This window comes from Lepisosteus oculatus, chromosome 7 (genome assembly GCF_040954835.1).
Source record: "Lepisosteus oculatus isolate fLepOcu1 chromosome 7, fLepOcu1.hap2, whole genome shotgun sequence".
Taxonomy (NCBI): domain Eukaryota; kingdom Metazoa; phylum Chordata; class Actinopteri; order Semionotiformes; family Lepisosteidae; genus Lepisosteus; species Lepisosteus oculatus.
Genome location: NC_090702.1, coordinates 2,253,606 through 2,266,093, shown reverse-complemented (window position 1 = coordinate 2,266,093; position 12,488 = coordinate 2,253,606). Strand labels below are relative to the sequence as shown.

Below are 12,488 nucleotides of genomic sequence, written 5' to 3'. Positions count from 1 at the left end.
TGCAGTCCATGTGGGTCCTAATGCCCCAGTATAGCGATGGGGACACTATACTGTAAACAGGCGCCGTCCTTCGGATGAGACGTAAAACCGAGGTCCTGACTCTCTGTGGTCATTAAAAATCCCAGGGCGTTTCTCGAAAAGAGTAGGGGTGTAACCCCGGTGTCCTGGCCAAATTTCCAATTGGCCCTGACCAATCATGGCCTCCTAATAATCCCCTTCTATGAATTGGCTACATTACTCTGCTCTCCTCCCCACTGAGAGCTGGTGTGTGGGGAGCATTCTGGCGCACTATGGCTGCCGTCGCATCATCCAGGTGGATGCTGCACATTGGTGGTGGTGGAGGGGATCCCCATTACCTGTAAAGCGCTTTGAGTGGAGTGTCCAGAAAAGCGCTATATAAGTGTAAGCAATTATTATTATTAATTATATTTGCATGGAAAATTCCTGTATTTGATTGTCCAGTAAGGATATGGCTACAGGTGTGAATGGGAATCTTAAATCTCTTGGTTTTGGAGTTGGGGTAACACCCCTACTCTTGTCAGGAGACGCCCTGGGATTGTTAATCAGTCAGGACCTCGGTTTGACGTCTCATCCGAAGGACGGCGCCTTCTTTGGCGGTTTCACCGCGAATTATGTTTTTTTTTCCCTCGCCGAAAATCGTCAAAATCGGCCCGGGGGGGGGGGGCAGTTTGCTAATTGCCCTCGCTGGGAAGAGGGTTCAGTGTGAGTTTGGGGGATCCTGCGATGCGCAGCGCCCCCCTTGACCGGCAGGCGGAGGAGGAGAGGTGCAGGGGTGACCGAGGGGGGGTTTCCGATGCCCAACAATGTTCTGGGTGGCCCCCCGTGGGGGGTTCGGGGGGGCCCGAAAAAAGACTAGCAAGCGAGGTTCAGTTCCAGGTGCTGACTCCCCTCCCTGGGCCGTGTCTGTTCCGCAGGTCCCACCCGGAGCTGCGGGACGAGGGCGGCACCCAAGTCATCGACCTGGAGCGGACGGTGAACGAGACGTCCTGAGGACCCCTGCCCCCCCCCAGCGCCAGCGGCCGAACCCCTGTATTTATATACACCCCTCCTTCTTTTTTACCTGCCTGTTTTTTTTATGTATTTTATTCCAATCTGTTATTATCTTCCGTATGTACTCCAAAGTATTTGTGCGTGCAATGTTAGCGGTTTTTTTTTGTTGTTGTTGCTGTTGTCGTTTTTCGTCTTGAGGCGTCACCCCCCGCAGTGGGGGGGCGGTATTTAAACGGGACGGGTGAATTTGGGGTTTTGAAGCAGAGAGATGCGGTTGAGGTGCTCGTCCGCCCGCCCGTCTCCCCCGAAAGAAAAACGGAACATCAGAAAGTGTTTTACCGGCCCCATGTTTTCAGACTGCTGCGGGGAGGGAGGGAGAAAACCTCCTGAGCTCTGATTTCCGAAGGGACCCGCCGTTGTTCCTGTGCGGCCCCGCATCTGAAATAAAAACTCCGCCGAGACTCGCTCTCCCGAATGAGATCGCTTCGGTTTCGGGGCGCCAGCGGGCTTGAGAGTCGACACAGCTGCTCCAGCTTCGAGCCAGTCGTTGGACGGAGCCGAGCCAAGGAGAACCGGGTCGGAACAGCCGGTCGGCTTGAGTGGGGACTGAAACGAGGATTTTCCCGAGCTCCGCTGGCTGGGACAGACCGGTCCTGCGGTACGAAAACGTCTCTCACGGTTGCTGGGGGAACCCAGCTCCGTCCGGGATAGAAACGTGTCCTCAACTCCTACCGGAGACCCGACTGTCCAACCTGTCCCGCAGAGTGACTTTCCAGACTCCTGGAACTCGCTATCGTCCCTGCAATGACAGAGCAGGAAAGTGTCCGCATACTGCTGGACACCCTAGGGCAGTGGACGCTGTTTTGAAAATTGTTACCGAGGTGTGTCCTTGCTAGTCACAGGTTAAGGGGTGAGAGTGAATAATTCTCTGGGGCTGTTTTTTTTTTGTCAAAAAATAAATGAAGATGCAAAAGGAGAAAAAAAAGTACAGGAAAATCGTCATTTGCAGCCGCGAACTGCAGACGTCTTTGATCAGTGAGGGCGGGAGGGCCAGCGGTTTAGCGCATCGAAAGTTCCCCTGTCCTGCGAGACAGTTCCACGGCGGTCGGAGCATCGCGGGCACCGCGCCCGTTTCTCCCGTGTGTTGTGAACGGTGCGTGGCGTTTCAGTGGGAGCTCGGCTCTTCCTCGGCTGGGCTGGAAGCAGAGCACCCACGCGTGGGGAAGGGAATCTTTTATTATTATTATGATGATTATTATTATTATTATTATTAGATCCCCGGAAAACGCAGCCGTGTTTTTCTCGGAGTTTACACGGAGACACGGTCAATATGTTTTGCTCCCTTTTTTTATTCCTTAAAATAAAAATAAAAAATATTTTCCTAAGTAAAAGCACTTTGATGTGTGTTTTTTTAAAAATAAATAACATTTCCAGGTTCCATCCTTCTTTCCCCATCTTTTTCAGTGGAAGCGGGCGCGTATATTTCACAGCTTTTACAGCACAGCGACTGGGATAAAAATATATATATATAAAAAGATTGATCTGCGCCATAGGGCCAGAACTGCCGTGTTTTAGGTGTTCTTAAAACAGCCGAATCCCCTTGCAAAGCGTCTCTAATTAGCAGCTCAGTCCGGTCCTGGAGAGTTAAGAGCTCGGAATGAAAACCTGGGCTGGAGCTGCGGATGTTTTCCCGGACTGGAGCTGTGTGCAGCGCTGCGGATCAGGGGGGGAGTCCAGTCCGCATCCCGGAGAATCCACTCCCACACCTGCGGGTGGTGTTTGTTCCCACCGAGCTCTGTTACGTCACTGAGCCCTTAAAGGGCTTCGTGACAGGACTCGTCTGAACAGCTCTTAACAATGGTGGAGGCTGTGACTGACTGAATTGTAATGACTAAAAAAAAAGACCTTTTTTAAGTGTAAGCAATTATTTTTATTACTATTATACTATAATAATAATAATAATTGCTTACACTTATATAGCGCTTTTCTGGACACTCCACTCAAAGCGCTTTACAGGTAATGGGGATCCCCTCCACCCCCACCAGTGTGCAGCATATAGTAATTATTATACTATATGGGGGCTGGCTCTGTGGCTCAGGATCTGTGCCTGTGGCTGGAAGGTTGCTGGTTCGAATCCCGCGGCCCAGCAGAGGAATCCTACTCTGTTGGGCCCCCTGAGCGAGGCCCTTCACCCCAGCTGCTCCAGGGGTGCTGTATAAATGGCCGACCCTGCGCTCTGACCCCCCAGCTTCTCTCTCCCTGTCTGTGTGTCTCCTGGAGAGCAGGCTGGGGTCTGAGAAAAGACACATTCCTCAGGCGAGACACGGTGTCTGGACTATACAGTGATCTTTTAAATGTTCCATTCGAGAACTTGTTCGTTCGGTGGAGTCATTCATCTCTGCGGGAATGAACAGCGGCAGGTGTGTGGGTCGCTAGGATCGGGGAGCCCTGCTGTAGATCGGGGTGCCCATGCTGTGGGTCATGTGTTCCCTTCTGATCTGGCGCCGTTACAGGGTGTTGCTACAGTAGGCTCCTCCTCTAATCGATCATCTGCCCGATTGATAAGGCGGCTGAGCATTGCCGTCTCGCAGTGCTGGGGCCCCGGGTTCAGTTCTGGACCCCGGGGTGCTGTCTGGGTGGAGTTTGCATGTTCTCTCCATGTCCACCTCCTCCCACAGTCCAAAGACAGGCTGGTGGGTTAACTGGTTTCTGGGAAAACTGGCCCTGGTGTGAGTGTGTGTGTGTCCTGTGATGGACTGGCCCTGGTGTGAGTGTGAGTGTGTGTGTGTGTGTCCTGTGATGGACTGGCCCTGATGTGAGTGTGTGTGTGTTCTGTGATGGACTGGCCCTGGTGTGAGTGTGTGTGTGTGTGTGTGTCTGTGTGTCCTGTGATGGGCTGGCCCTGGTGTGAGTGTGTGTGTGTGTCCTGTGATGGACTGACCCTGGTGTGTGTGTGTGTGTGTGTGTCTGTGTGTGTCCTGTGATGGACTGGCCCTGGTGTGTGTGTGTGTCCTGTGATGGACTGACCCTGGTGTGAGTGTCTGTGTGTGTCCTGTGATGGACTGGCCCTGGTGTGAGTGTGTGTGTGTGAGTGTCTGTGTGTGTCCTGTGATGGACTGGCCCTGGTGTGAGTGTGTGTGTGTGTCCTGTGATGGACTGGCCCTGGTGTGAGTGTGTGTGTGTGTGTGTGTGTGTGTGTGTGTGTCCTGTGATGGACTGGCCCTGGTGTGAGTGTGTGTGTCTGCGTGTGTGTTTGCCCGTCATGATTTCAAGCTGAGGTCAGCCCCCGTGTGGACAGTATCGGAGACCGCAGCAGTGACGCTCGCTCTGTTGTTCTGTCATCGGAGACCCCTGCCCTGCTGAAGCCGGTGGCTCTCGTCCGGGGGGATGTCTCCTGCTCTGTACTCACTCAGGCCTGCTCATCATGAGCTCATCGCCAGCTGGGGAGCAGTGTAGACTGAGAGGGTTTTGTCCCTGAAGAAACGAGGTTGGAACAGCACCAGTGGCACAGTTCCCGAGACCCATTAATTAAGGCATTAATTAGCCCAGCAATTAGGGGCATCAGGACACAGGCCTCCCACAGGTCTAGGACCAGGAACCAACAGCCTGAGGCATTTTCCAAATTCAACATCTGCCTCGATCTGTGTTCTACGCACACCGTGCTTGCAAAAGTGTCTTTTTCTTAAAAAAAAAAAACAACACAAAACGATCTGCGAAATCTTTCTTCTGACTGAGCCCCTGCAGCTCGTCTCGTCCCCCTCCGCGTGCGTCTCCTGAGGTGAGATTCACGGTCTTTCATCGGCCAGCAGCCTCCATCCACCCGAGCTCCCCTCAAAACTGGCGATCTACACCAGCAACTGGAACCAGCGCTGGTTCCTCGTCTCTGGATCTCGGGATCTCTCCCTTTGGAGAGCCAGCGGATCAGCTTTTTGTGCCCCTATCGTGGCTGTGTCTCGGGATCAGGGAAGAAACGGCGACTCGTGTAATGTAGGTGCCTGAAATGTAGGTTCCTCATCTCTGGATCCTCGGGATCTCTCTCTTTGGAGAGCCAGCGGATCAGCTTTTTGTGTCCCTATCGTGGCTGCGTCTCGGGATAAAGGAAGAAACGGCGAGTCGTGTAATGTAGGTGCCTGAAATGTAGGTTCCTCATCTCTGGATTCTCGGGATCTCTCCCTTTGGAGAGCCAGCGGAGCAGCTTTTTGTGCCCCTATCGTGGCTGTGTCTCGGGATCAGGGAAGAAACGGCGAGTCGTGTAATGTAGGTGCCTGAAATGTAGGTTCCTCATCTCTGGATTCTCGGGATCTCTCCCTTTGGAGAGCCAGCGGATCAGCTTTTTGTGCCCCTATCGTGGCTGTGTCTCGGGATCAGGGAAGAAACGGCGAGTCCTGTAATGTAGGTGCCTGAAATGTAGGTTCCTCATCTCTGGATTCTCGGGATCTCTCCCTTTGGAGAGCCAGCGGATCAGCTTTTTGTGCCCCTATCGTGGCTGTGTCTCGGGATCAGGGAAGAAACGGCGAGTCGTGTAATGTAGGTGCCTGAAATGTAGGTTCCTCATCTCTGGATTCTCGGGATCTCTCCCTTTGGAGAGCCAGCGGATCAGCTTTTTGTGTCCCTATCGTGGCTGTGTCTCGGGATTAGGGAAGAAACGGCGAGTCGTGTAATGTAGGTGCCTGAAATGTAGGTTCCTCATCTCTGGATTCTCGGGATCTCTCCCTTTGGAGAGCCAGCGGATCAGCTTTTTGTGTCCCTATCGTGGCTGTGTCTCGGGATCAGGGAAGAAACGGCGAGCCGTGTAATGTAGGTGCCTGAAATGTAGGTTCGATTGTCCCAGAGACCCTGGGAGGGAACCCACCCCCCCTTTCGAAACGCGGCGGAGAACGTGCAGACTCCACACGGACAGCACCTGGGGGCAGGTCGGCGCCCCGCTGGGCTCACGGCCTCTTTTCCTTGAGAGCGGAACAGGTGTCTCTGGAGCCCGCCGGGGTGGGGGACATGTTGCACCTATTCGGCTTGCTGGCGGGGGGTCCCAACCTCCTGGTTCCCAGCCCCCTGCTCCAGCAGCGGTCTACAGTATGTGACCCCTGCCAGAGGTCGGCCCGGCTCCCTGGGGTTTCACACGACACTCGGAGGGGAGCCGCCCGGCTCACGAAACAGGAAGACGGGTGGGTGGTGTGATGTCAACGCGCTGTACACCCCCCGACGGGCACGGGACGGCAGGAGGAAGTTTTCGCCGGAGAAAGGGAGCAGGAGAGAGCGGCCCCGGAGCAGCTTTTGCGCTTTCCTGTCGCTCGGCGGCCGACATGCTCCCGCTTGCCGTCTCCGAGACGGCTGTGGAAACGTTTTTGCTCCGCAGATGCCGCGGGACGAGCCCGGGCATGTGGGCGCTCCGATTCCGGGAGGGGAAGGAATATGAAAGGTTTTTTTTTTTTCCTGGGACTCCAAAGCCGACGGCAATGCAGGTGAAGTCATCCGTCCGAGGTAAGCCCGTAAGCCGCCGTCGTCCAGAAACCCCACACAAAACAAAAACGGAAACAGGTTTGTGTGGGGGTTGACAACCGGGATCTGTTGAGGACCAGAAGCTGGACCGGAGACAGGAGCGGCGGGGGGGGTCTGCTTTCCGGACCCCTCGCTCAGTCCAAGTCTTTGTGTTTTAGCCTGTTTGTGTTTTGTTTTGTAAGGTTGTGCTCACCTACATTCTGCCTGTGCGCGTTTTGCTTCAGATGGGACTCCCACCCCCAAATCGTATTAAGGGAAAAATGCTTGGGAGCTCAAAAGGACACGCAGCCGGCGACGGGAGTTTTAAAGAGGGGCAGAAACTGACGGAGTCTGATCGGGAAGGGTCGGGTTTCACCACGGGGTCGACAGGGAAAGTGAAATTCTTCCTTTTTCTGTCGCTATCCTCGCCGGCTGACACATACAGATCAAAAGCTGTTGTTGCTGTTGTTGTTTTTTAGAGAGAGAGAGAGAATTGAGATGCAATTCAAAGCCACCGAGAACCGACGCATCGACGCTTGCTCCTGCGGGGCTTTGCGCTAGAAAACCGGAGCCGGTCCACTTCCTCGTCTGCTGCCCGAAAACCCTCCCCGCGCTGGGAAAATCTGTCTCTGAAAGTCGGACCCGGTGCCAGCACGTGTGACGAGGCCGAGGCCGTCTCCTCCACCCCCCCCCCGGCTCCGCCTGGTCATTCACCGCCCTCGGACCTGAAGCCCGGCGGCGCAGTACTGTAAAACCTCTGGCCCGGCGCCCTCGGAGCGCCCGCGTCGCGGGGGTCACTGACACGCCTCCTCTCGCCACCCGGGACGAGACCACCCGGGTCCACGCCGAGAAAGCCGTGGGCGTAAGAAAGATTTAGGGTTTTGGTGGGGGGTTTTTTTTTCCCCCCGGGGGAGGGCTGAGGAGCCCCCCATCCACGCAACGCACCCACTCCCCGCCGAGGTGCTAAGCGGCGGCCCGGCTTATGTTTCTCGACGCCCGCTGGTCCTACTATCAAATCCCCCCCCCCCGCCCGGCTGATGCTGACGGATGCTGAGCTAAGAGGAGGAGTATCCCAGAATGCCCCTGTGCCGCGCAGCCGGAGATGGATGCTGAAGCCTGCTACTACTCCGGTCCCTGCTGCTGCTGCTGCCATTAGCGGCTCCCTCGCTGTCTCCTCTCCGGCGGGGCTGTGACCGAGCCCCCGGGCTGCGGCGAGCACAGACCCACCACCGCCGGCATCAGCGGTCCGGGACACCTCGGCTCCCACCACCACCACCGCCGCCGCCGCGGAGAGGAGGAGGAGGAGGAGAAGAGGAGGAGGAGGAGGAGGAGGGGAGGGGGGTTATGGACCCCCTGGCCGTGCCCTGTCCGCCACCGGGAGACCCGCAGAACTTCAGCCCCACCAGCCCGCCGGGAGCCGCCGGGAAAGGAGGCGAGGAGCGCGGCGGCGGCGGCCGAGCCGAGGCGGCGAGGACCGGCGGGTCCCAGGGCGGCCGCCTGGACGGGGAAGAGTCGCTGGAGGAGAAGCTGAGGGGTCTGGCTTTCAGGAAGCAGACCTCGTACAGGTAGGCAGGGAGGCGGACGCGGGAAACGCGTGTGACCGGGCACGGTGGCGGGATTGGAAGCCTTAAGCTTCTGCCTCGCGGGTGCGTGGGTTTTGTCGGTCGGTTTGTTTTTTTGACAGCTGTCGGGAGACAAAAGGGGTGTTTTACTGTACGGTTCTCCGGGGGATTCCCCTTGGGATGAGCGACCCACCGCTGCCGGCGGAAAGGGGGTTCGGGGCTCAGCGCGCAGGCTCCGGCGACCGGACCGAACCGCGTTCCGCAGCTGCCCCGTGGGAGAGAGGCGCGGATGGTCACGCCGGAATCCCCGGGTCGCGCCGTCCGCCAGACGTGGGGCGCGGAGAGACCCGTCGCGGATGCTGTTTCGTCGGGTTGAGTCGTGTGCTGGTTCTGGTTCACTTTGACTTGTTTATACTGGAGCCATTCTCCAAATCGCTCCGGGGGGATTTAACGGACAGGAGATCAGGAGACGGAGACGAAAGCGATTTTGTTGTTGTTGTTGTTGTTGTTGTTGTTGTTGTCGCTTCACGAGCTGGCGAGAGGGCAGGCGTCACGGTTTTGCGTGTGCACCTGTTTTGCGTTCCGATGCCCGCACCTGGCGTATAACTTATAAACGTTTATAAAAGACGGCGCGCTGGACGGGGCGGCGTTTCCGTCTTCGCTTGTCGGGGACGGGACAACCCGTTGCTCCCTGCCAGAGCCTAAAGGCGGTTATGGAGGGGAGATCCCTTCTCAGGCGATCCCGCAGGTGATCAGCCCGTGAGACGAGCGAGCGACGCGGCCGGCGAGGGTAAAAAGTGGAATCGACGCTGATTTGCTTACCAAAACGGCCGTTTGAAAGGGTCATTCTCACATCTGCATATATTTGTTTTTTGAAAAACAGAAACAAAAGCTCTTTCGTTTGTTCTGCTGGACTGGAAAGCCTCTGTAGTTTGTCTGAGATCTGAACCCCTTTTTTTTTTATTCTGCCCTGTTAGGGTTTTGGATGATTGTCTGTAGCTGTTCGCGTCTCAATTGTTTTATTTCAGTTTTTCCGAGCTTGTTACCCATGAAACTTCCAGCTACCGGTGATCCTCTGCGGAATACACGCTCGTATTTAACGCCCTCGTAACAGTCGAACACCCTGTTCCCTCTGCGTGTATTATAATGCCCAATTACTGTCAAGTGCCGAAGAAAGTCAGTAGGGGTGAAATTCGCTTTCATAAAGGCAAACCTAACTTCGTTTCGAGTTAAGCCGGCAGCCGTGTCACCCTGCAGCTCCCAGCTGACAAACCCCACTGGAGCCCAGCAGGTGGGAGCCTGGCCAGTACCTGGAGGGGAGACTCCTGGGAAAGCTGAGGCTGCTGCTGGGAGAGGTGTGAGTGGGGCCAGCAGGGGGCGCTCACCCTGCGGTCTGTGTGGGTCCTCATGCCCCAGTATAGTGACGGGGACACTAGACTGTAAACAGGCGCTGTGCTTCGGTCGAGACCTAAAACCGAGGTCCTGACTCTCTGTGGTCATTAAAAATCCCAGGGTGTTTTTCGACAAGAGTAGGGGTGTTACCCCAGTGTCCTGGCCAAACGGGAGAGCTGTCTCCGGTTCCGAGCCCCAGAGACCGAACCCCCGTGTTTCTCGGGACGGGACGACACCGGGGCCCAGCCTGCTGAGGGAGAGACGGGGGCCGCGTCGTTTTCACCCTCCAGATCTCAGACCTCCGGCGTGCCTATTCCGCGTCCCCTCAAAGCGCACATTGACCTGATTTATGAAAATAGCACCGCGTCCATCTCGTCAATCTCAAAGGGACACAGGAAGACAGAAATGCAAGTTTCTCAAGTGTGATTTGTTTCACACCCCAGAAGGCTGGGATTTCCAGAGCCCCTCGAATTATTATTATTATTATTATTATTATAATAGTTCAGGTGGGTGGCATGCGTAGTCTGCAACGGAACAAATAATAGGTTTATTCCATACTGGAAAAGAAAACACAACGTTTCGGCTGTGACGCCTTCTTCGCTGACGTGTTGTCAGTTGGTGTCTCGCAGGGAAACCGAGTTAGTAACTGACACTGCCGCACGCAGACAGTTCTCGCACCTGGTGCTCAAGCGGGCTTTTGAAAAGGCTCGGCTCTCCGGCATCCCCCCCAAAAAATCACGCACTGCTCAGGACCGGCCGGAATCCCCAGGATGCACCTCGCCGACTCGCCGCGGTGACGTCATCACGGTGCGGCCGCTCGCCACGGCCGTCGCAGGTAACCCCCGAGAGGTCAGTTGCTCGCTTCCACGAAGTTTCGTGGGATACAGAAAGACAGGAACGGCGGGTAACCGGTCCCCCGAGAATGACGCCGCCGGAGGAGGCAGGTGGGACGTGCTGTGCGCAACGCCGGGAAAAGTATTCGTCCCCGGCGCCGGACATTTTGATATTCCCGAGACGGTACAAATAAACACACAAACAAAAAACGGAAAGCAGTCGAGCAAAGAAGAGGCGCGGGCTCAGAAGTGGGGTGGAAATGAATGTTGTTAAGTTTCCCGATGAGAGGATCGTGATCCACCAGTTAGTGCCGGGTTTCCCTACAGTGTCTAGGGACCCACGCAGGAGGGAAACACGAGCGACTGACGAGAAACGAGCTGGACCAACAGGCTTGCGATGGACTCCAGGTGCTCCAGATCAATGATCAGACGCGGTCCGGCGGCCGTTCTAGAGACTAGAAGTGTCGAAGCGATGATCGCTGGACTGACGCCATCAATCACGTGGTTTAGCATTAGACCCGTTTAAAGTGCGTCATGTCCGTCGACGTCACACACTCACACACCCATCTTCTGACGGCTCTCTCCAGTCTGTACTGGGCCCCTGGCTGGAGTTCTGGGCCTGGAGTGTTATTTGCGTGGTGTCTGTCCTCCCTGTGGTTTGTGTGGGGACAAGCTGGGATGTTGATTGGCTTCTGAGAAAATTGGCCCTGGTAGTGTGAGTGTATTATTAATAATAATAATAATAATAATAATAATAATTCCTTAGATTTATACAGCTTCTTTCTGGATACTCCACTCAAAGGCCTTTTACAGGTAATGGAGAATCCCACTACCGCCACCAGTGTGCAGTGTGCAGCCCCACCTGTTTGTCCTGAGATGGACAGGCGTCCCATCCAGGGTGTACCCTGCCTTGTGCCTGTTGCTTGCTGGGATAGACTCCCCGCCCCAGCGACCCCATCCTCGTATCTTACGGATGAAAACCGTTAGGAAACTGAGGGAGGAGTGAAACTGCGGGGGGGGAGTTTGTGTCGGATTTGGCTCGGCTGGCATGAGCCTCCAGCCTGGCGCAGACGGTGCCCCCTGGGAGAGACCCCGTGCTGGAGGAGGGGCAAGAGTCCGGCAGCAACGGAGCAGAAGGGCGTCCGGAGCCGATCAGATCCCAGTTTTCCCACCTTGCCCCACTGTGGGCCGGACCCAGAGTCGGTTACGAGCACCGCCCTGAGGCAGGGCACTTGTGTGGGCCGCCAGACTCTTTAAGAAGAGGAAAGAAGACAGTCAGGTTCCACTGCCTGATGCAGTGAATTGGCTTGTTCTCTGTGCTTCAATGCAATGAAACCTGCCGTGAAAACTATGCATGATCAGTGGTTGGATTTTGAATTTTATTCCTGGGCTTTACAATATTGAGCCTGAAACCAGGCACTTTTCTTCAGTAGTGCCTCTATAATGCATATCCTGTAATCTGCTGCGGTGTGTACATAATGTGATTGGTTTTCTGTTTGCTCTTTGCCCAGGAAATCTCAAATGAGGTTTGTCTTTGGGGAAAAAAACAAACACAAAACCGGTTTGGGTATAATCCTGTTTTACGAGCGAGCAGGACAGGGGGGCGCGCTGGTTTGCGAGATTTATAATTGCACGGGGGCGAGCAAGTGACTTGGAGGACCGGGTGATAGACGCTGGGTGCAGGGCCATAGGAACAATCAGCTTTGTCCGGAAGAGACTGCGTGCTTGCATCGTACTGGTGATCTGGCATGGCTCAACTCGTAAGCAGACCCTGATGAGTCCTGGCACTAATGCTCCTGAGTGACGGTCTTACCATGGATACAGACGTTGAAAAGCTTTTGTTTTCCTCTTGAAGTATATCTTTATATTTCAGACATCTGCCCTATTACACCGTCCTTAACGTGCTTGTCTTTGAACAGCGTGCATCATTCATTTCTTCCTCAGTGTTACCCTCCACAATAAGGTTCTGGTCCAAACCCAAATGTTATTTTAGAGTCAGTAGATCGTAGGAGAGGGGGATATGGTGACACAGTGGTCAGCACTACTGTCTTGCACAATGAAGAAAGCCTTTCAGGTTGGAGATACAAAGACATAGTGCTCATCACCACAGTGCTATTCGGCTCCTACTGTAGTGTTTTAGTTTCCATATACTAGCGTTGCCAGGTTCTTGGGTATGTAAGAAACGGCTGGTTAAGACCTTTCGATCACTTTCCAG

The 12,488-nt window shown here is 55.1% G+C and overlaps 2 protein-coding genes across 4 annotated transcripts in view; both read left to right on the top strand.

The window, feature by feature from the left end:
- Positions 1–2,402, top strand: part of creb3l2 (cAMP responsive element binding protein 3-like 2) — a 29,414-nt gene extending 27,012 nt beyond the window's left edge. Inside the window, exon 12 of the mRNA XM_069191998.1 lies at positions 936–2,402. Coding sequence (XP_069048099.1) covers positions 936–1,011 — 76 coding nt within the window. The 3' untranslated portion in view covers positions 1,012–2,402. The remainder of the gene's footprint in view (positions 1–935) is intronic.
- Positions 2,403–6,213: 3,811 nt separating this feature from the next.
- The window catches only part of dgki (diacylglycerol kinase, iota), a 73,668-nt gene continuing 67,393 nt past the window's right edge, over positions 6,214–12,488 (top strand). For 2 of the 3 annotated variants that reach the window (XM_069191772.1, XM_069191771.1), the window contains exons 1-2: positions 6,214–6,489; positions 6,966–8,051. In XM_069191772.1, the coding sequence (XP_069047873.1) occupies positions 7,831–8,051 (221 nt within the window). In that variant the 5' untranslated portion in view covers positions 6,214–6,489; positions 6,966–7,830. The remainder of the gene's footprint in view (positions 6,490–6,965; positions 8,052–12,488) is intronic. The other variant, XM_069191773.1, reaches the window with a different exon arrangement.